Source organism: Salvelinus sp. IW2-2015, unplaced genomic scaffold, assembly GCF_002910315.2.
Source record: "Salvelinus sp. IW2-2015 unplaced genomic scaffold, ASM291031v2 Un_scaffold2461, whole genome shotgun sequence".
NCBI lineage: Eukaryota > Metazoa > Chordata > Actinopteri > Salmoniformes > Salmonidae > Salvelinus > Salvelinus sp. IW2-2015.
This window is the reverse complement of record NW_019943779.1, coordinates 128,983-152,656: the sequence shown is the minus strand read 5'-3', so window position 1 is coordinate 152,656 and position 23,674 is coordinate 128,983. Positions and strand designations below refer to the sequence as shown.

General features: G+C 41.7%; 1 protein-coding gene and 1 long non-coding RNA gene across 2 annotated transcripts; both read left to right on the top strand.

Moving 5' to 3' along the window:
• Positions 1–13,547: 13,547 nt before the first annotated feature.
• LOC112074011 (zinc finger protein 180-like) lies at positions 13,548–18,089 on the top strand. Its single transcript, XM_070440356.1, has one exon. The coding sequence runs from the start codon at positions 14,172–14,174 to the stop codon at positions 15,240–15,242; it is 1,071 nt and encodes a 356-aa protein (XP_070296457.1). The 5' UTR covers positions 13,548–14,171; the 3' UTR covers positions 15,243–18,089.
• Positions 18,090–19,499: 1,410 nt separating this feature from the next.
• LOC112074013 (uncharacterized) lies at positions 19,500–22,988 on the top strand. Its single transcript, XR_002894659.2, has 3 exons — positions 19,500–22,121; positions 22,208–22,287; positions 22,415–22,988. It is a non-coding gene; the product is annotated as an uncharacterized lncRNA (long non-coding RNA).
• Positions 22,989–23,674: the final 686 nt, after the last annotated feature.

Here is a 23,674-nt window from a genome sequence, read left to right as displayed (position 1 = left end):
GAAATTTATTCGGGACGTTCGGTGTGTTGCGTTGTGTGCCTTTGTTCAGAAAGGAGACCTTCGCGCCACTTGGCTAGTGCGCTTGCTAATTCAAGAGGGAAAATGGATGTTCTAAATCCAAACAACGATTGTTCTTGACAAAGGACACCTTGTACAACATTCTGATGGAAGATCAGCAAAAGTAGGACCCATTTTATGATGTTATTTCATATATCTGTCGAACTGTGTACTATTAGTTTTGCGCCCAGGTTTTGGGCACTCGGTCGACATAACGTAAGCCTTATGTGGTAATGAAGTTATTTTTAGAATTCTAACACGGCGATTGCATTAAGAACTAGTGTATCTATCATTTCCTATACAACATGTATTTTTTAGTTATGTTTATGAATAGCTATTTGGTCAGAATATGTGTCAGAAAAAGTGTCAGAAAAAAATCCGGACGTTGTGGGAAAAAGTAGCATGTTAGCACAATGTATAACCACTGATTTCAGCTCTAAATATGCACATTTTCGAACAAAACATAAGTGTATGTATAACCTGATGTTATAGGACTGTCATCTGATGAACCTTATCAAGGTTAGTCAAAAATTATATATCTTTTGATGGTGTGTCACGATCGCTAACTTTTACTGCTGGGAAATGGCTTGTGTTTCTGGCTATTGTGGTAAGCTAATATAACGCTATATTGTGTTTTCGCTGTAAAACACTTAAGAAATCGGAAATATTTGCTGGATTCACAAGATGCTTGTCTTTCATTTGCTCTACACTATGTATTTTTCAGAAATGTTTTATGATGAGTATTTAGGTATTTGACGTTGGTGTCTGTAATTATTCTGGCTGCTTTCGGTGCAATTTCTGATTGTAGCTGCAATGTAAACTATGATTTATACCTGAAATACGCACATTTTTCGAACAAAACAAAGATTTATTGAATTGTTATAAGACTGTCATCTGATGAAGTTGTTTCTTGGTTAGTTTGGTTGGTTCTTGGTTAGTTAGGTTGGCTTTGTGCATGCTACCTGTGCTGTGAAAAATGTCTGTACTTTTTTGTATTTGGTGGTGAGCTAACATAAATATACGTGCTGTTTTCACTGTAAAACATTTTAAAAATCGGACATGTTGGCTGGATTCACAAGATGTGTACCTTTCATTTGCTGTATTGGACTTGTTAATGTGTGAAAGTTAAATATTTCTAAAAAATATATTTTGAATTTCGCGCTCTGCCTTTTCAGTGGAATGTGGGAGGAGTTCCACTGGTGGAACACCTGAGCAGTAAAGGTTAAAAGTAACTTTTATTGCCATTGCCAACTATGTAAAAATAGCCTACATAAAGCCAACAAATTAAAATATTGCAGCCTGCAGGTAGAAAATATCCTATAAATCACATTTGCTGCACATGGCCTGTCTACAACGAACTGGAAACATTGTATCAACTATCAACTGGGTCGGCCCAAAATTGGAGATAGCAAGCTTGCAACATTGTATAAAATATTGTATAATATAAAATATTCCCGCGCCAGTGAGTTTGGGACAGACACAGCTGTCGGCTATTTGTGCAAAGAATAAGAAGTAATCAGGTATTTTATGACTTTCCACTGGATCAGAGCGTTACATTTTTCCCTTTTATGCTGAGTGGTTATCGAAAGGGCAAGAGTTAGAAATATTTTACGAAAATACTTTGAGGAACTGTTGTCATTCACAATTGATTTTGATTAGACTTTGTTTACTTGCTGTTTGAGGTGAAGAAAAAATTACTTTGAGAAGCTCCACAACTCATTAGTGGTGGTGCGTTAAGACAATCAGAAATACTATCAGACAACCGCAAATGGGCACATTCATAGGCCTAAATTTGCGCGCAGGCCAGGTAGACTAATCCTACTTCTATATGGCTAATCAGGTAGACTAATCCTACTTCTATATGCGTAATCAGGTGTGCGTCCTTTCTCAACATTGACAGGAGTGTTTCAAACAAAAGACAATGAATAAATTGACAAAACTGACGCATCTTGCGGGGTCAGGTCTGGGTGGTCTGCCATGGGGTGTTTCATTTAGTGTCCGTTTGGGTCGGCATGGGGAATGATTGTAATTCCCCATAGTATGTTTTACTGAAGTTGACATTGAGATATTAAAGACATGATAGATCAGACGCAGAGTATATAAAGGAGTGAGATCTGTAGAAAGACAGAGTGGCTGTGGAATGTGCTGGGTGGACGGGAGGAGATCACAGGAGTGCTATAGGGGAAGCGGATGGACATCTGTGGATTAGGCGAAGGAGGGGTTGAGGTCAGGAGGTCAGGTCAGATCCCCTGAAGGGAGTAATAAGGGTTAAGTATCCTGTTACCCTCTTCCTGTGGAACCAGGAAATGTAATGATTGGAGAGAAGGAGGAGTGTCCAAAGTGAGGTATATATACTTGTGATGGTGAGAACATGTTTTTGTCTGAATTACAGCTGTAACGACCCTTTGGGAATAATTAAACTTGGTTAAGCTTCTCTAGTGTCCGTGAGTTATTTTTTTTGAAATATTAGAACCTAACACTATAATTAGTGTTCCCTGAAGGAGGGAAACGAGGTACAACACCTGTTTGGCCCCACCCCTTCCTGGGTCGGTGAAGAGTGGTATTAAATTTAAGGAATAAACCCGAGCCTCACGCTCATCACCTGTAGAAGGCAGGGCTTCCAGCGAGGCGTGAATTTAATAGTATGTTGTACCTAGTTTCCCTCCTTCAGGGAACAGTAGTTATAGTCATAACGTTACGCTGGTCATATGATGAACTTCAACTTAAATAGGGGATCTTGCTGTCGGACAGTTTTTTTGTATTCCGAAATGCACTCGACCTACGTATCATTTAGTGGCTCCTTATGTTACGCTGGTTTTTGTGGGCACAGAAATACTAAATCATTTCAGTTTTCTAAATCCAATGGTTTTTAACTGAGAGTCATCTTGTAATCCAAGATGGCGTAGCAGTAAAATGTGCTTGTTGTAAATGTTATGTTTTTTTCATCATTTTTTGCAATATATTTCAATCTCTTTTTCCATTTTAAAATTAAATATACCTTCCAGCAACCCGCCTCACCCAATGTGATACCGATCTGCTATTTTTTAGACCTTATAGCTAGAACCTCCATCAGCAGCTAGCCAGCTGACCAACTAATTAGCTACTAGCTATTTAGTCATTGTTAGCCACTGCTAGCGGCCTTTACTTTTTTTAGCTCAGACACCAGCCGCTTTTAGCCTGGATAATACCTGCCAGTCTGCACAGCGCAATATCAACCCTGAGGATATCGGACTGTTTTTCTCCACTACATCACCGTATTCCTGACGTAAGGTCTGGACCATTACATCGGATAATCGCAGCTAGCTAGCTGCTACCGAGTGGCCCAGCCCCGAAGCTAGCTTTGAGCCAGGCCCATCTCCCGGCCTGCTTAGTGGACCCTATGATCACTCGGCTACACAGCTGATGCCTCCCAGACTCTTCACTAAGACAACTAGAAGCCACTACATCACTGGATTCCTGCCGTAAACTCTGGACTTTTGCACCGGATTGGCTATATTGGCTAACGCCCTTGTCCCGAAGCTAACACCAGTTAGCCTCGAGCCAGGTGCATCTCCCGGCTAGCAAACAAAATTACTCCAGCTACAATACCTCTTTTGCCAATTGGCCTGGACCCTTTGTCGACACGGAGCCCCGCCGATCCATCACGACTGGTCTGCCGACGCAATTCCGTCCGATGTGCCCTCAACTGGCCTTTGCAGGACGTTGGTGACATCCTTGTCCCGAAGCTAGCACCAGTTAGCCTCGAGCCAGGCGCATCTCCCGGCTAGCGTAGTAATGACAACCTAATGGCTTCCCTGGTTCATATATTGCTGTTCACTGGACCCTATGATCACTTGGCTACATAGCTGATGCCTGCTGGACTGTTCATTAAGCACGGTACTCCATTTTGTTTATCTGTCGGCCCCAGCCTCGAACTCAGGCCCTGTGTGTAGTTAACTGACCCTCTCTGCCCATTCATCGCCATTTTACCTGTTGTTGTCTTACCCGTTGTTGTCTTAGCTAGCTCTCCCAATCAACACCTGTGATTGCTTTATGCCTCGCTTTATGTCTCTCTAATGTCAATATGCCTTGTATACTGTTGTTTAGGGTAGTTATCATTGTTTTATTTGACTGGAGCCCCTAGTCCCACTCAACATGCCTCAGAGAGCTCTTTTGTCCCACCTCCCACACATGTGGTGACCTCTGTGGTGGTTAATTTCTTTACTATCAAATGAGGAGAGACAAACTTCACACAAGTCAGAGTTGTACTTAAACTAAACCTTTAATAATAAGAGCTTTGCAATAGCAATGACTTATCAACGATTCACCATTTTCTAATGATCCGTTGAGAGTGGCAAAACAAAAGTACAAAGATCTTTTATAGCCAAGATACACCCCTTTCAACCTACATGACGAACAACAGATACATAGAATGGTCACAAGGTTAAGATTTGTATGAAAGATATCTATAGTACATAGCAGACAGCATCTGCTGTGTCAACAGTTTTCATTGTATAGACCAGTGTCTGGCCCTCCTACTCCAAACTAGAACCGTCTTTTCCTGGTACGGTATAGAACAGAACCACTAACTCATGTTCTCTGGAATGCTCTTTAGGTTTTATCACCCAAAGACATCGTAAATCTCCTTTGTCAGTGTTATCTCATAGAGGCCCATCCTCAGTAGAACACACACACAATAGTTAACCTGTTTGGGCTGCAAGGGGCAGTATTGAGTAGCCAGATAAAAGGTGCCCATTTCAAACGGCCTCGTACTCAATTCTTGCTCGTACAATATGCATATTATTATTACTATTGGATAGAAAACACTATCTAGTTTCTAAAACCGTTTGAATTATTTMTCTGAGTGAAACAGAACTCATTCTGCAGCACATTTCCTGACCAGGAAGTGGAAAGTCTGAAATCGATGCTCTGTTCTTCTTCCTGCCTATAAATGGGCACGAGACCTATTAGTATACATGCACGTCATACACCTTCCCCTGGGTGTCAAGAGGCTGTGAGAGAAGAAATGAGGTGATTATCTTGGTCTGAGATGGAACACATCATCTTGGAATGACGTGTCCCCCATTTTCGGTACTCTGAAGAGCGTGAGCTGGACAGTGGGATTGCCTTTTGTTTAGCTGCCGTTATAGGCGACTATTATCTCCGGCTTTGATTTTATTTGATACATGTCACCATATCATCGTAAAGTATGTTTTTTCAATATAGTTTCATCAGATTATTGACATTTTTTCGGGAGTTTTGCCGTGTTCCGTTCTCTTCCGTTTGTTGACATGGAGAGCTTTGTGCCACTAGGCTAGCGCGCTTGCTAAATGAAGAGGGAAAGTTGCCGTTCTAAATCCAAACAACGACTGTTCTGGACAAAGGACACCTTGTCCAACATTCTGATGGAAGATCAGCAAAAGTAAGAAACATTTTATGATGCTATTTAATATATCTGTCGTAGTCGTCGGCGCCCAAGTGTTTCTGGCTATTGTGCTAAGCTAATATAACGCTACTGTCTGTACATTATGCCTTGAATCTATCCAACCACGCCCAGAAATCTGCTCCTTTTATTCTCTGTTCACAACCCACTAGACGACCAGTTCTGATAGCCTTTAACCGTACCCTCATCCTACTCCTCTGTACCTCGGGTGATGTAGAGGTTAACCCAGGCCCTGTGTGTCCCCAGGCGCTCTCATTTGTTGACTTCTGTAATCGAAAAAGCCTTGGTTTCATGCATGTTAACATCAGAAGCCTCCTCCCTAAGTTTGTTTTACTCACTGCTTTAGCACACTCCGCCAACCTTGATGTCCTTGCCGCGTCTGAATCCTGAATCCAAAGATTCTGAAATTTCCTTCCCCAACTACAACATTTTCCGTCAAGATAGAACTGCCAAAGGGGGCGAAGTTGTAATCTACTGCAGAGATGGCCTGCAAAGTGCTATCCTACTTTCTAGGTGTAAGCCCAAACAGTTCGAGCTTCTAATTTTAAAAATGAATCTCTCCAGAAATAAGTCTCTCACTGTTGCCATCTGTTATAGACCCCCCTCCCCTCAGCTCCCAGCTGTGCCCTGGACACCATATGTGAATCGATTTCCCCCCATTCTATCTTCAGTTCGTTCTGCTAGGTGACTTAAACTGGGATGCCTGGTTGTTCTTTAAAAGTAATTTCCTTACCACCTTAAATAAGCATGCCCCTTTCAAAAAATGTAAAACTAAGAACAGATATAGCCCTTGGTTCACTCCAGACCTGACTGCCCTCGACCAGCACAAAAACATCCTGTTGCGTACTGCACTAGCATCGAATAGTCCCKGCGATATGCAACTTTTCAGAGAAGTCAGGAACTAATACACACAGTCAGTTAGGCAAGCAAAAGCTAGCTTTTTCAAACAGAAATTTGCATCCTGTAGCTCTAACTCCAAAAAGTTTTGGGACACTGTAAAGTCCATGGAGAATAAGAGTACCTCATCCCAGCTGCCCACTGCACTGAGGCTAGGAAACACTGTCACCACCGATAAATCCACGATAATTGAGAACTTCTGTCAGGATTTGGCCAGGATTGTTCCGGTTTTGGCCACTAGATGCCCCCRTTGTGCTTTTTTGACCCTTTTGTTTTCCCTTGTTTCCAGTTATTATTTGCACCTGTGCCTCGTTTCCCTTGAATGTATTTAAACCCTTAGTTTTCCTCAGTTCTTTGCTCTGTGTTTGAATGTTAGCACCCAGCCCTAGCGATGCTGTGAACATTTGTTGCTCCAGTTGGACTCTCTTGTGATACTGTTATTGTTCTGTTTTTGTTCTCGTTTATTTATTTTGGATTATCTTTTGAGGCTTTTTCCTGCTGTACTTACCACCTTGTGGAGTTACCTTTTGACTTGGAGGATTTCCTTCTTCTCTTGGAATTACTTTTGATGTTGTGGATTTATATTTTTGCCTGAAGAACTTTCCTTTTTTCTTTATTTAAACACCGTCTCAAGTACTGCTGTGTCTGCCTCATCTTCTGGGTTCTGCCGACTATTAGTGGCTCAGTTTGCGAAGTGACTGTTTCTCACACCGGAGACCCGAGTTCGTAACCGGGTCCTCCATGCTTTCCTCCTGGCTACCCCAATCCCGGTCAACAGCTCCCCACTCCCTGCATCTACAAGCCCAAACCTCCCCAGCTTCTCCTTCACCCAAATCCAGATAGCTTATGTTCTGAAAGAGTTGCAAAACCTGGACCCGTACAAATCAGCTGGGCTAAACAATCTGGACCCTCTCTTTCTAAAAAATTATCCGCGGCCATTGTGGCAACCCCTATTACTAGTCTGTTTAAACTCTCTTTCGTATCGTCCGAGATTCCTAAAGATTGGAAAGCTTCCGCGGTCATCCCCCTCTTCAAAGCGGGTGACACTCTAGACCCAAACTGTTACAGACCTATATCCATCCTGCCCTGCCTTTCTAAAGTCTTGGAAAGCCAAGTTAACAAACAGATCACTGACCATTTTGAATCCCGCCGTACCTTCTTCGCTGTGCAATCCGGTTTCCGAGCTGGTTACGGGTGCACCTCAGCCACGCTCTAGGTACTAAACGATATCATAACCGCCATCGATAAAAGACAGTACTGTGCAGCCGTCTTCATCAACCTGGCCAAGGCTTTCGACTCTGTCAATCACCGTATTCTTATCGGCAGACTCAACAGCCTTGGTTTCTCAAATGACTGACTTGCCTGGTTCACCAACTACTTCTCAGATAGAGTTCAGTGTGTCAAATCGGAGGGCCTGTTRTCCGGACCTCTGGCAGTCTCTATGGGGGTACCACAGGGTTCAATCCTCGGGCTGACTCTTTTCTCTGTATGTACCAACGATGTTGCTCTTGCTGCGGGTGATTTCTTGATCCACCTTTACGCAGACGACACCATTCTGTATATATCTGTCCCTTCTTTGTACACTGTGTTAACAAACCTCCAAACGAGCTTCAATGCCATACAACACTCCTTCCCTGGCCTCCAACTGCTCTTAAACGTTAGTAAAACTAAATGTATGCTCTTCAATCGATCGCTGCCCGTACCCGCCTGTCCAGCATCACTACTCTGGACGGTTCTGACTTAGAATATGTGGACAACTATAAATGCCTAGGTGTCTGGCTAGACTGTAAACTCTCCTTCCAGACTAATATTAAGCATTTCCAATCCAAAATTAAATCTAGAATTGGCTTCCTATTTCGCAGCAAAGCCTCCTTCACTCACGCTGCCAAACATACCCTCGTAAAACTGACGATCCTACCGATCCTTGACTTCGGCGATGTCATTTTCAAAATTGCCTCCAACACTCTACTCAGTAAACTGGATGCAGTCTATCACAGTGCCATCTGTTTTGTCACCAAAGCCCCATATACCACTGTTCTCGTCGGCTGGCCCTCGCTACATATTCGTCGCCAAACCCACTGGCTCCAGCTCATCTATAAGTCTTTGCTAGGCCGCCTTAACTCAGCTCACTGSTCACCATAGCAACACCCACCCATAGCACGCGCTCCAGGAAGTATATCTCACTGGTCATCCCCAAAGCCAACACCTACTTTGGCAACCTTTCCTTCCAGTTCTCTGCTGCCAATGACTGGAACGAATTGCAAAAATCGCTGAAGTTGGAGACTTATATCTCCCTCACTAACTTTAAGAATCAGCTATCTGAGCAGCTTACCATTCACTGCAGCTGTACACAGCCCATCTGTAAATAGCCCATCCAACTGCCTACCTCATCCCCATGTTTTTATTTACTTTTTTTGCTCACACCAGTATTTCTACTTGGACATCATCATCTGCACATCTATCACTCCAGTCTTAATGCTAAATTGTAATTACTTTGCTACTATGGCCTATTTATTGCCTTACCTCTGTACTCCATTTGCACACACTGTATATAGATTTTTCTATTGTGTTATTGACTGTACTTTTGTTTATCCCATGTGAAACTCTGTTGTTTKTGTCACACTGCTTTGCTTTATCTTGGCCAGTCGCAGTTGTAAATGAGAACTTGTTCTAACTGGCCTACCTGGTTAAATAAAGGTGAAAAAACCAAAATGTATGAATTGTTCATGACGTCCTCCAGGATTAAAAAAAAAAAAAATTTGTTGAAAAGTGATATATAAATACAGTAAAGTAAAATAGTGTTTTTTTTAGACAACTGCGAACTTGAAGGAGTGAGTGATGTCATAGTAAGGCATTCAAGGAGTTGGCTTGATGGGAATCGTGATGTCATCCAATAGGCGACTGATCTTCATGTGAATATTCATTATTCTTTTTAAAATCCTTCCTGTTCTGTCAAGTTGATTGTTGATCATTGCTAGAAAGCCATTTTCAAGTTTGCTATAGACTTTCAAGACGATTTAAGTCCAAACTGTAACTAGGCCACTCAGGAACATTCAATGTCATCTTGGTAAGCTCCTCCAGTGTAGATTTGGCCTTGTGGTTTAGGTTATTGTCCTGTTAGTACAGTTTTTGTATTCAGATCCTGAGATGCACTCTACCTACGTAACATTTAGTTTCCTTATATTACGCTGGGAAAACAGTTTTCATTGGCACAGAAATTCTAAATCATTTCAGAGTATGCAAAATCCAATGGTTCTAACCGAGAGTCACCTTAACTTTATTGACAACACCCAAATGGATACTGTATTAACGGTTCTTCAATAATTACACATAATTCTTAATACTGTAGCTGTTTTGTTAGTCACATGTTCAACTATCTTGAAAATAAAGGAGAGCCGCACACTAAAGTATTCCCTTAACGGATGTTTCTAAAAAAAATTAAACATGTCTACCTTAACATCAAAATCGTTGCACTGGGTTGTAGGCACAAAAGATAACCCTTTATTAAGCAAAGAGACATGGGCAGGGCTCAATATCTTGCTTGATAAATTAAAGACACTCGTCCCGTGGGTCTGGGACCGTGTGAACGGTCTCCTCTGCCTCTGATAGTCGTTTCTTCTTACCCCGTCGGGTGCGGCATCTCGTCGATGCGCGTGCCTGCGGCCACCTCCGCCCTTCCGTCCGTCCGTCTCTCTTTGAAAAAAAACTACCACTGGAAGCCGATGAGGCGCTGGTTGTAGAGTGTTGATCAGACGGGGGTGGATCGAAGTTAGCGGCATCCCTCCTGCGTCTGCCATGGAGAGGAGGACAGGACCTCCCTTGTCAGGGTTTCTCCAGAAGTAGACTTTGTCCTCGGCCTTGTCTTTTTTTGTCTTGGTTGAATTTCTTGATTTTAAGTTCCTTTATTTCTGTAGACAACTTGTCCTGGAGCGCTTGGTTAGTTTTCATCAGTTCATTGAATATGCCATCATCATTAACAGCTATTTGTAGAGCTGTTGCTTACCTAGACATACTCCGTCTCCTTTTAGAAGCAAGAGTTATTTTATTCCTCCAACCAATCGCAATCACTCTATCGAGACATATTGTAGACTTGTTGAAAAAGATGTTGCTCATCTCCTTAAGAACAAACAGGAGTCCAAATCTTTCCATAATTTACCTAAGGAGAAAAAACAAGCTTTGCTTGATTTTAAAATCCGATACCTCAGTCCTTATTCGTCCTGCCGATAAGGGTGGGTCGGTTGTACTGATGGATAGGACAGTTTATGTAAATGAGTGTCATAGACAACTGCTTGACAACACCTTTTACAAGAAACTCAGAAGTGACCCTGCTTCCCAATTTCCGAACACTATCRTTACTGTCCTAGATGGGTATTTAAGTTAAGCAGTATGATCTCTATCATTGAATCTCTTGATCCTCTCCCTGAGAATACCTTGTTAGTTACTTTTGATGTTGAGTCGTTGTACACAAATATTCCACACGAGGGCGGTATTGAAACTATGGAACATTTTATTTTGCAACGTGACCCTAATGAACTACCTTCCAGTGCATCATGCATTATAACATTGGCTGAATAGTACTCACACACAACTATTTCATGTTTCTAAATGATTTCTTTATTCAGACGAAGGGTACTGCTATGGGATCCCCCATGGCTCCTTCCTATGCTAATTTGTATGTGAGTTACATGGAGAAACAGTCTATTTTCAATCCTCTCAAAAAKGTTTTCTTGATTAACATCATTATTTGGAAACGGTATATTGATGATATTTTTGTTCTATGGAGGGGTGATGCAAAACAGCTCCAGGCRTTCCATGCTTTTCTTAACTCCTGTTCTGAACATTTGAGATTTACTATGCAATCTGATACACSTCAAATCACTTTTCTTGATCTTCTGATCTTGTGTGAAAATAATGTTCTATACACTGATCTTTACAGGAAACCTACTGATCGTAACAGTTTGTTGAGGGCTGACAGTTGTCACCCACTTCCCTTGAAAAATAGTTTGCCCTACAGCTAATTCTGTCGAATCAAAAGAATTTGCAAAAAACAATCAGATTTCGACAGAAATATGGCTGAGACTCAAAGAAAGTTCAAGGAGAGGGGGTACAAATATGATCAGATTAATATTGCCATTGAGAAAAAAAAACTAAAAACTAGACATTACCCTTTTCAAGGGTAGTCTCGCAAAAAAACGCGTTCTTGCATTCTAACTACCCGCTATTCAAAGCGCTCTGAACAAATTAAGGGAATCGTTCACAAACATTGGCACATTCTAAAATCCGATGATAGTCTCGGTAATGGGCCACTCAGGAACATTCAATGTCATCTTAGTAGAAATCTCAGAGACCAATTGGTACACTCTGATTTAACCCCCCAAGATATTCCTGAACAACGTCTATTTGTGCCCCTACTGGATGGAAATCACAAGTGTAATGGCTGTGCTCAATGCAATGGCACTTATAAATGCAGATCCTTTAAACACCCACAAACAGGGAAATCAATCCCAATCAAAGGCGTTATTACGTGCTCCACTAAGGCAGGTATTTATCTTATAACTTGTCCTTGTGGTAAAAATGATGTGGGTAAAACAAAGCGCGAATTAAAAGTATGTACCTCAGAGCATCGTAGCACCATTAGGTGCAAAAACTTGACTTACCCAGTTGCGGCCCACTTTTTGGAGGCAGGCCACTCGATTTCGTCTCTGCGTTAAATTGGCATCGAACATGTCACCCTCCCTAGGAGAGGGGGTGACCTTGATAATTGATTGTTAAAACGAGAGGCTGCCTGGATCTTTAACTTAAACACCCTTGCTCCCTTCGGTCTCAACGTAGACTTTGATCTGAAGCCATTCTTGTGATTATTGTGACTTTGCCATTGTAATTGTTTGTAAGCTTGTGTAGTCTAAAATGAATCTATGATCGTATGCTATCCATTTGTTTTTTGTATGCTGTTCTTTGTATGCCATTTTAATATTTGAGAATTAACCAATGATATTAGGCCCCTCTTGGCCATGATTACAGACACCTGTGTGTCTATTGACACTATATAAACGAGTCATCCCACAGTGTTTGTGATTATACCCTGCTGAAGACAGCTTGGCTGTCGAAACGTTGGATATTATATTTTTGCATCTGAGCTCCTAGAGTGTGCGGCTCTCCTTTCAAGTTTTCTACTCCGCTAGCCAGCACCTCGCCTAAATAGGTGTGCGTTTATTTTTCTTCTAGACATGTTCAACTATCATCAGCTGATCCAGGAAATCATTTTCTGAATGACAGTCAAATGACAAACATCACAACATGCAAAAACAACCAAAGTGCTTCTTCATTCATTACTCTGGTAAAGACAGTTATGCCGTGCTCCACGTTGGATCCAACATCCCTAACAAATTKATGTTTATMRTGTGTTATTGTCTGCTTRATTTACAGTAGGGTCTCGTTAGTCTGTTTGGACACAGAGATACTTACCTCATAATGTGTAGAGAACTGTTCCTTGATGGATAGGCTATTGTACAACACACAGAGCTATTTTCCTATATTTGTTGTTAGGTGAAGTTATGGGTCCTACAGTAGGTCTATGTTATTGTTAGTGTAAGTTATGGTTCCTACAGTAGGTCTATGCTATTGTTAGGTAAAGTTATGGGTCCTACAGTAGGTCTATGCTATTGTTAGGTAAAGTTATGGGTCCTACAGTAGGTCTGTTATTGTTAGGTGAAGTTATGGGTCCTACGGTAGGTCTATGTTATTGTTATGGGTCCTAGARTACACTATGTATGTCATGCAACAACAACCAAAGTGCTTCTTCGTTCATTACATAGGTAKATTYGTTGTTAGGTGAAGTTATGAGCCAATTTAGCAAACAGTGTACAAACCCTCATTGTCAGGCTGATGGAAAAGCTAGCCAAAGAGCATTTTACTGGTTGAAGTGTTTTTTAAGTACAAAGCGGTTGATTTGCGATGATGACACAAACATTATWTTAAGCAGGACATTCAAACGAGCCTTACRATTWTAATSCAAAGTAGTGTGAAATGCACTCATAAGCAACCTGGAAATGGAGGTTACTCCCCTGAGWTTTCCCATATTCACATTCAGAATACATYGTGAAAAACTAAAATCTTTGCTCACCATTTTTGCYCCTGGCAGATATACTACATCCATAACTATYGGTTCCTCATTAGCAGGGAGGAGTTTCTACAACCAAATTGCATGTGCATCGCCCTCATGCCGCAATTTTAGAAAACACAAAATGGGGCCTATATTGGAGACCAAAAGTCGTCTGGCACACTACTTAGAGTTTCAACAGCATGAATAACTTATTTCTAGTCTACAATCTTAGATGTTACTACTAATGTGAAAACAAGACAAAATATGACTGTTCTTGCTCATTTTAAGACAAATGTCAAATAATYATTACATTCAGTACAGACGTCAATTGTTGTACAACATCATGGCTACACTGTTGGCATCACCTTTTACAGTAGATKTCTGCTGTTRTGGGCCTTTAACCATCTGTCTGACTTTGTTGTTCACACAGGAGAGAGACRGGACTAYCGTGGRTCCTCTGGGGAGCCTCAACAACCTCATGATGCTAACAAGGCAGAGAAGAGTCTCTCCACATTAGAACACCTCAAGAAACACCCGCAGAGATCCACAGGGAAGAAACCTCACTGCTGCTCTGACTGTGGGAAGAGATTCACCTCCTCAGCAGGCATTAAAATTCATCAGAGAACACACACAGGAGAGAAACCTTATAGCTGTACTCAATGTGGGAAGAGTTTTACTCATTCAACCAGCCTGATGTCACACCAGAGAACACACACAGGAGAGAAACCTTATAGCTGTACTCAATGTGGGAAGAGTTTTACTCATTCAGCCAGCCTGATATCACACCAGAGAACACACACAGGAGAGAAACCTTATAGCTGTGTTCAATGTGGGAAGAGTTTTACTCAGCTAAGCAGCCTGATATCACACCAGAGAACACACACAGGAGAGAAACCGTATAGCTGCGGTCAATGTGAGAAGAGTTTTTTTACATCTGGCCATCTGAAGATACACCAGAGAACACACACAGGAGAGAAACCGTATAGCTGTAATCAATGTGAGAAGAGTTTTTTTACATCTAGCTATCTGAAGATACACCAGAGAACACACACAGGAGAGAAACCTTATAGCTGTGGTCAATGTGGGAAGAGTTTTACTCAGACTAGCAACCTGATTTCACACCAGAGAACACACACAGGAGATAAACCATATAGCTGTGATGAATGTGGGAATAGTTTTAGAACGGTGTGTAATCTGACTCATCACCAGAGAACACACACAGGAGGGAAATCTCATAGCTGTACTCAATGTGGGAAGAGTTTTTTTACATCTAGCCATCTGAAGATACACCAGAGAACACACACAGGAGAGAAACCTTATAGCTGTGATGGATGTGGGAAGAGTTTTACTCAGCGAAGCAGCCTGAAATCACACCAGAGAATACACACAGGAGAGAAGCCTTATAGCTGTACTCAATGTGGGAAGAGTTTTGCTTACCTAAGCAGCCTGATATCACACCAGAGAACACACACAGGAGATAAACCATATAGCTGTAATGAATGTGGGAAGAGTTTTACTACTTCGAGCAATCTGACTCTTCACCAGAGAACACACACAGGAGAGAAACCTTATAGCTGTACTYAATGTGGGAAGAGTTTTGTTCAATCTGGCAATCTGACAGTACACCAGAGAACACACACAGCAGATAAATCTTATAGCTGTAATCAATGTGGGAAGAGTTTTACTCAGTCAAACAGCCTGGTACAACACCAGATAACACACACAGGAAATAAATCTCGAGATAATCTGATAAAAGATCTCTGATCAAGTAATAGAAAATACATACATGAAGGAGTTGTTTCATGATATCAATGAATTAATGTCACAATGTAGAATGTTAACACATTGTAGTAGGAGTATTTGAATGATGTCACAATGTAGAACCCTAAACGTTGGCCCCCTTATCAATTGATTTCAACATGATATGGATATTAGCCTCAGGGGGAAAATCCAGGCCCTGAATTGGAAGAGTACTGTTAAGATTTTTTTTTAAATGTACTAACAAAAGAGTTGTGTTACACTTACCACGTTGGTGACCCACTTGAATCATAATGCAACACTTCAAAATGTAGCGAGCTGTTTTCTACAAATTGTCCTCTAACCAGGGATGTACACCAGGGATGTACACATTACTCCCAGATTCCGTGTGGTTTTTGTTTTAACAGGACGTGCAACCTCATCTCCCTCCTCTCGCACAAATGATTTTAGCATGATATTGAGGATTTATGACAAATTTGTCTTGCGTTCCTTTGTTTAGCAACCCCTAAATCTAAATGCATCACTCCAAAATTTAGCTGACTGTCTTCTGCAAGTTGTCCTCTAACCTGTAAGCTAAAAGATATCTCCCATTTCCATGTTTTTTTTTATGTTAGTTTCAACAGCAAGTACAACCTGATTTCCCCCCCTAATCGATATCAGTGATTTATTGCTACTTGTCAAAACAACAGCGTTTTTGGTGCTTGTGCAGTTTATAAGGTTCTTGTATAAGTACATTCAAGTAATATTATTATTGTGGCAGATGTTTGTGAATATAGTACATTTTATGTTTATTTTTTCAATTTATCACAAACTGTTTATGCATTTGGACTATTGATTTTTGACACGTTAAAACTGTGACATTGGGGCTATCCCACCKAGCAAAATGTCGTTGAAAATAAGACATTGCCCKACATACACTATAAGTTTGGTTTTAGTTGAAAGTGAAWGTTGGAAAKAAATCTATTTAATTTCAACGTACTTGCAGCCTATACACATGGTCGCAGTATAATAAATTGGCCTATAATCAATTTTATGAACAATCCTACATCACTCCAGTATTTATTTACAACATTCAAGTGCTAATTGTCTTTATTCCACTACTGAAGAAGCATGACTCAAATCACCTACTCATATTTCAAACATTCAGCCTGACAAAAGATATATTTTATGCCTCACCATTAAGTGAATTATTGCTAATACATATTAACAAAGGGGTCTACATTTGGTTTAGATTTTCCATGTTAAATATTCATGTTAGATTTAGTAACCGTAATTATTTTTGCAACCAACTGACAATTTTTGGGTACAATTATATTGACATTGTTGCCCTGCTTTTAGAATATCAGGGTTCATTCTCAGATGTGCCAACCCAAATGTACTAGAGCATGACATTGGGGACTGGGCCCTGATCCAACAACATGCCTATTGAGTGAACCCTGAAAAGAGAGAAAAGCTCCGCAGTGAGGTGGAAAGTTACTACAGATATTGCAGGAGTTTCCTCTTGAAATCAGACATGTCTGTGGTAAGGACAACTTGGTTGCTGATTGTCTCAAAGGTGAGCAGTCAAAAAGATTTGTGTTTAACCAGTGTGTTACAATGGATCACAATTTATTTTGACTGCATGTTTTTCCTATTGGAGATGAGTTTTGTTTGGGCTCGTTCCAAGGGGACGAGAGTTCTAGAAGCTAGTGAGTTTTAGGATTCTATCGAAAGAAAAGGGATTAAAAAATAATACAATATGTTTTTTGTTGTTGACGCATGTTGATAGTTAGTAATTACTTTCTTTTCTCATCGCTACAACTCCCGCACAGACTCGGGAGAGGCGAAGGTCGAGAGTCATGCGTCCTCCGAAACACAACCAAGCCGCACTGCTTCTTAACACAGCACGCATCCAACCCGGAAGCCAGCACCAAGGAGACACCGTACACCTAGTGACCTAGTCAGCGTGCACTGCGCCCAGCCCGCCACAGGAGTCACTAGTGCGCGATGAGACAAGGATATCCCTGCCGGCCAAACCCTCCCTAACTAGGCCAATTGTGCGCCGCCCCATGGGCCTCCTGGTCTCGGCCTGGTCTCTTGGTTCAAGCCTGGGCTTGAACCAAGAGTCTCCGGTTGCACAGCGATGCAGTTCCTTAGACCACTGTGCCACTCGGGAGCCTTGAAGTTGTTTTCTGTTGGTGGTAAGCAAACTTGTCCAACAAAAACATAGGATATATTTGTTGTCTTAAGGGGGAAGGTGTTACAGGCTTTGGTTTTTCCATTTATGTTTTGAGGTTGGACTTTAGCACGTATAGCTCATTAGCACGTAGGACGCCCTGATTGGTGTCACCTCTTTAGCCACCTGTGCTGGCTTGTCCATCTTGTTAGTGGGAAGGTGTTTCACCTGAGCTGGTCCAGGTTCTATTTAAGAGTGTCTGGCCCAGTGCTCCAGTTGTCTTGATAGATGTGGAGAGTCAACACCTTTAGTTGTGCTACCTTTTTGGTTTGCTTCCTGTCTTTACGTTTGGTGTGGGTTTTTCTTTCGTTTGCCTCTTCTTGGGCAGATTTAGTGGGTGGCTTTTACTTCCCAGTTGTTGTCACTAGTCAACTTTCAGTGGACACTCCCATAGTGTCTATCAGAGACCCTCCTAAAAAACAAGCTTATATTTTGGGTTGGATATTATTCATATTTTAATCAATGGCATTTCCTTAGAATGTTCATTAGTCTTTCAGTTGTTATTCTTCTGTTTTTTATCCTCTTATGTTTGTTGTGTACTAAATATTTCTGTTTATATTCATCGTTTTTTTTGTATGAAGTCATTGTTGCATCCATGTCTGAAATGTGGTGTATAAATAAAGCTTGATTTGAACATATTGTAAAACAAATTAACCCAATGACCGACCAATCAACAGACTCTTGGTATCCCCCTTGTCCCTTTCCCAATGTCATGTACTAGACCAGGTACTGTGTTACAGCTGCTCTCTCCTCCTCAATGCCACGAACTAGGTCCAAAGCCCTCTCCTCCACGGTTTCCCCAACCTAAACTCACTGAGATGAGGTCCAAAGCCCTCTCCTCCACAGTTTCCCCAACCTAACTCACTGAGATGAGGTCCAAAGCCTCTCCTCCACGGTTTCCCCAACTAAACTCACTGAGATGAGGTCCAAAGCCCTCTCCTCCACGGTTTCCCAACCTAAACTCACTGAGATGAGGTCAAAAGCCTCCTCCACAGTTTCCCAACTAAACTCACTGAGATGAGGTCCAAAGCCCTCCTCACGTTTCCCAACCTAAACTCACTGAGATGAGGTCCAAGCCCTCTCCTCCACAGTTTCCCCACCTAAACTCACTGAGATGAGGTCCAAAGCCCTCTCCTCCACAGTTTCCCACTAAACTCTACTGAGATGAGGTCCAAAGCCCTCTCCTCCCCAGTTTCCCCAACCTAAACTCACTGAGATGAGGTCCAAAGCCCTCTCCTCCACGTTTCCCAACCTAAACTCACTGAGATGAGGTCCAAAGCCACTCCTCCACGGTTTCCCCAACCTAAACTCACTGAGATGAGGTCCAAAGCCCTCTCCTCACAGTTTTCCAACCTAAACTCACTGAGATGAGGTCCAAAGAGGTGACGTCTAATAGAGATGGTTTGGTTAACCACATGAGTAACCTTGCTGAAGACTTGTTTGGTCCCCAAGCACATTATTTGGCATCCATGTTTCATGGAAAGAGACAGTAAAGTAAAGCCAGAGTGTACCAGGTGGACATTGGTTGATTCAGACCTGTCAGTGTCCCAGGTGGACATTGGGTTTGATTCAGACCCTGTCAGTGTGCCAGGTGGCATTGGGATTGATTCAGACCCTGCAGTGTGCCAGTGGTCATTGGGTTTGATTCAGACCCTGCCAGTGTGCCAGGTGGACATTGGTTTGATTCAGACCCTGCCAGTGTGCCAGGTGGACTTGGGTTTGATTCAGACCCTGCGCTGGCCAGAAATGTATTCCAAGGTCAGTAATTTATAACCACAGAACCACCCAGCCGTTTCATGCATGACTAAAAACACCTAAGTATTAGATTTACTGCACGGTCTAGTATGTCACGCCTCAGACACCATTCACAATGCTGGCTGAGGTACGAGTAAAATATGACATTTATTTCCTAATTGTAAAAAATGCCCCCTCTTTAAAAAAATATATGGCAAGGCTTTAGCTCAGTGGGCTACTCCTTGTTGATGAAGCAGGGAAAGCTACTCCATTGTTGATGAAAGCAGGGGAAGCTACTCCCTTGTTGAGAAAGCAGGGGAAGCTACTCCATTGTTGAGGAAAGCAGTGGGAAGCTACTCCATTGTTGAGGAAAGCAGGGGAAGCTACTCCATTGTTGATGAAAGCAGGGGAAGCTACTCCATTGTTGAGGAAAGCAGGGGAAGCTACTCCATTGTTGAGGAAAGCAGGGGAAGCTACTCCATTGTTGATGAAAGCAGGAGAAGTTACTCCATTGTTGAGGAAAGCAGGGGAAGTGTTGTAACAGAACTGTCTGAGATCTGGGGGAAGGGAAGCTGCTCACTGATTGGCTGTAATGACAAGGGTCTCTCCAAAATCTATCACTATTCCCCCAAATCTACCACTAATAGCCCAAGCCTCCACAGGCCCTGTCTTGTATTGACAAACAGAACAAATCATTTAACATTCAAATATGTCATTTTAAATAGCTAAATTCAATCCAGCTGGGCCTTTTTAACACAGACAGTTGTTCCTGCAGTACCAGTCAATTGTTTGGACTCACCTACAAATTCAATGTTTTTTCTTTATTTTAATTATTGTCTACATTGTAGAATAATAGTGAAGACAACACAACTATTAAATAACATATATGGAATCATGTAGTAACCAAAAAAGTGTTAAACAAATCAAAATATATTTTATATTTGAGATTCTTCAAAGTATTCACCCTTTGCCTTGATGACAACTTTGCACACTCTTGGCATTCTCTCAACCAGCTTCACCTGGACTGCTCTTCCAACAGTCTTGAAGGAGTTCCCACATATGATGAGCACTGCTTTTCCTTCACTCTGCGGTCCAACTCATCCCAAACCATCGCAATTGGGTTGAGGTCAGGTGATTGTGAAGGCCAGGTCATCTGATGCAGCACTCCATCACTCTCCTTGGTCAAATAGCCCTTACACAGCCTGGAGATGTGTTTTGGGTCATTGTCATGTTGAAAAACAAATGATAGTCCCACTATGCACAAACTACATGGGATGGCGTATCGCTGCAGAATGATGTGGTAGCCATGCTGGTTAAGTATGCCTTGAATTCTAAATAAATTACAGACAGTGTCACCAGCAAAGCATCCCCCACACCATCACACCTCCTACTCCATGCTTCACGGTGGGAACCACACATGAGAAGATCATCCGTTCACCTACTCTGCATCTCACAAAGACACAGCGGTTGGAACCAGACCAAAGGACAGTTTTCCACTGATCTAATGTCCATTGCTCGGGCCCAAGTCTTTTCTTGATATTTGTGTCTTTTCTTTATTTTATTTTTTATTTCATTTCATTTTATTTTTTTTACCCCTTTTTCTCCCCAATTTCATGGTATCCATTTGGTAGTTACAGTCTTGTCCCATCGCTGCAACTCCCGTACGGACTCGGGAGAGGCGAAGGTCGAGAGCCGTGCGTCCTCTGAAACACAACCCAGCCAAGACACAGTGCTTCTTGATACAATGTCCGCTTAACCCGGAAGCCAGCCACACCAATGTGTCAAAGGAAACACCGTACACCTGGCGACCGTGTCAGCGTGTATTGCATCCGCCCCGCCACAGGATTCGCTAGTGCAGGACGGGACAAGAATATCCCTGCGGGCCAAACCCTCCGCTGACCTGGACGACGCTGGGCCAATTGTGCGCCGCCCAATGGGTCTCCCGGTGGTGGCCGGCTGCAACAGAGCCTGGACTCGAACCAGGATCTCTAGTGACTTAGACCACTGCACCACTTGGTGTCCTTTTAGTAGTGGTTTATTTGCAGCAATTTGACCATGAAGGCCTGATTCACACAGTCTGATGTTGAGATGTATCTGTAACTTGAACTCTGAAGCATTTATATGTGCTGCAATTTGAGGTGCAGTTAACTCTAATGAACTAATCCTCTGCAGCAAAGGTAACTCTGCTGGTCTTCCTTTCCTGTGACAATCCTCATGAGAGCCAGTGTCATCATAGCAATTGATTGTTTTTGCAAATGCACTTGAAGAATCTTTCAAAGTTCTTGAAAGTTTCCATATTGACTGACCTTCATGTCTTAAAGTAATGATGGACTGTCATTTCTTTTTGCTTGTTTGAGCTGTTCTTGCCATAATATGGAGTGATTAAAGTAAACCAAAGTTTTGGAAATACATAATGCCATCTAACCAAATATCAAAGAATGTTAGCTATATGCAGTTAGCCAACTAGCTATGGTCAGCGAGCTGGAGCCATACTAATGGAGACCAGTTACAACCCAACTAACAAAACCCAACTTAAACAAAACTGCAGATCAAAAGAGCAGAGACAAACAGAATGGTGGCTGGGAAAATCGCCAATATCCAAAATAGATAGATTCCAGATCAGTCAGCTAGTGCGCTAGCAGTAAGCCAAGGTGGAAAAAGTTGCAAAACTCCAATAGTCTACTACACAGAGAACATGCTGAAAAGTAGTGATGGGGAAACAAAGCTTCTTAAAGTATTGTCGCTTTCCAGCCTATTGTGTCAAAAATCTATTAGGATACAAATGTGTGGAAATGATCTTCTCAGAAATGAATCAAGTCTATGGAATGGATATAGACAAAAAGATAATTCAAGGACTAGCAGAGGTAGAGAGGCGAGGCAGGGGTGAGGACATCATCCTGCTATTTTGACAGTCCCTGAAGGACAATACAGAAGAGGTATTTGCTCTTATTCCTTCCCTTTCACTAATGTATTTTGTAATAAAATTAGCAAGTGTAGTAAGATCATTGCTTTACCTTACTAGGACTGGAGACCACAGCAGCGATTCTGCTCTTGCCCTACCTCTTCAATGAGGACCCGAGTGGCCTTTATGTCCGTGACAAGGTATGCCTATGCACCAATCATCTGTTTCTTCRTAAACATAGGTGTGCATGCTTATATAAAACTACAGCTGAATATTTGTTATGTTCTTTGTATGTGTATTCATCTTTTCTTACTTTTGTTGACACAGATTTCACCGCTTTTCACTCCTTTACTGCACATYGGCGGAAATCCATTTCACCATGAGAGTGAAATCCCGCTGGCCTTTGATAGGGAGAACATCCACGCCCTTGAGGACGTCCCAATGGGACTTGGGGCTCTGCTAAGGCTGGATTTTTATTTTCCATTCAATTTCCCAAAAATGTCAGAAAAACACTTATGTTGTTAAGTTACTGTGTTCTGGGGGATAAGAGAAGTTGGGGTGGAGTTACCAGGGCCGGTCATAAAGATGGCAAACTTCCTAACATAGCTAAGTGAATATGATATACACACTAAAGCTGAAAAATCTGTATTTAGCATCAAGTCTACAATGTTGTTAGTTTAACTATGATTCATTTTTAATGTATGTTGTTTTTATTGTACATCATTATTTTATATATTTTAAATGTCATGAAAAGCACTATACAAAGTAAATGTATTATTTATTATGGTCTGACATGTCTGCAGAAATGTTGCAATTTTGTAATGTGTTTTATTTGGTAAATTGTTTTGTAAATATTAATTCACATTTGTGGTGCCACTAAATAAACAATTAATTATTTAAATCAAAATTGTTATTATTATTAAAATATGTTTTTATAGTGGAGGGAGGGTGGACAGGGAGTTAAAAAAATGAACCCCAAAAGGTTCTTTGAGGAACCATGATAAGGGGTTCTTCAAAGAACTTATAGGGGTTCCCACAAAAGGTTCTTCAAATAACTTTTAGGGGTTCCCCCACAGTTTCAATTTGAAGAACCCCTAAAGGATACTCCAGGAACCTTTACTTTTTAGAGTGTATATTGATAAAAGTCACCTTGTCCGAGAGACATTTACATAGTTATACACAGCCAAATTTGGGATGACTATTTTAGGGCGAAATAGCGGCCACAACAGACAGACCTGATATTGGCCATAATTCAACGTCCTTGGACGGGGTATGACCAAAGTTATTCTATTTAGCTACACTTTGTAGTACATTTTTACACTATAATACATGTTTCTGATGCCACATCGCCCTTTTTTAAAGGGAGTCGTTGGTTTTTAGGGGCAGTCGCTTTTTAGCTTTTTGTCTGAAAGTATTTTCTCAACTGCGATACCAACTCCAGTCAGCAGATGGCGATGTGCGTCTTTCAGGTGATTCTGCCACTGTGACATATATTCTAGTGGACGGGACGCTTCTTCAACATCAACAGCTAGTCAGCCACCATGGTTCACTCTAACTTTATGGAAAAAGGTTTATTCAATAAATCTA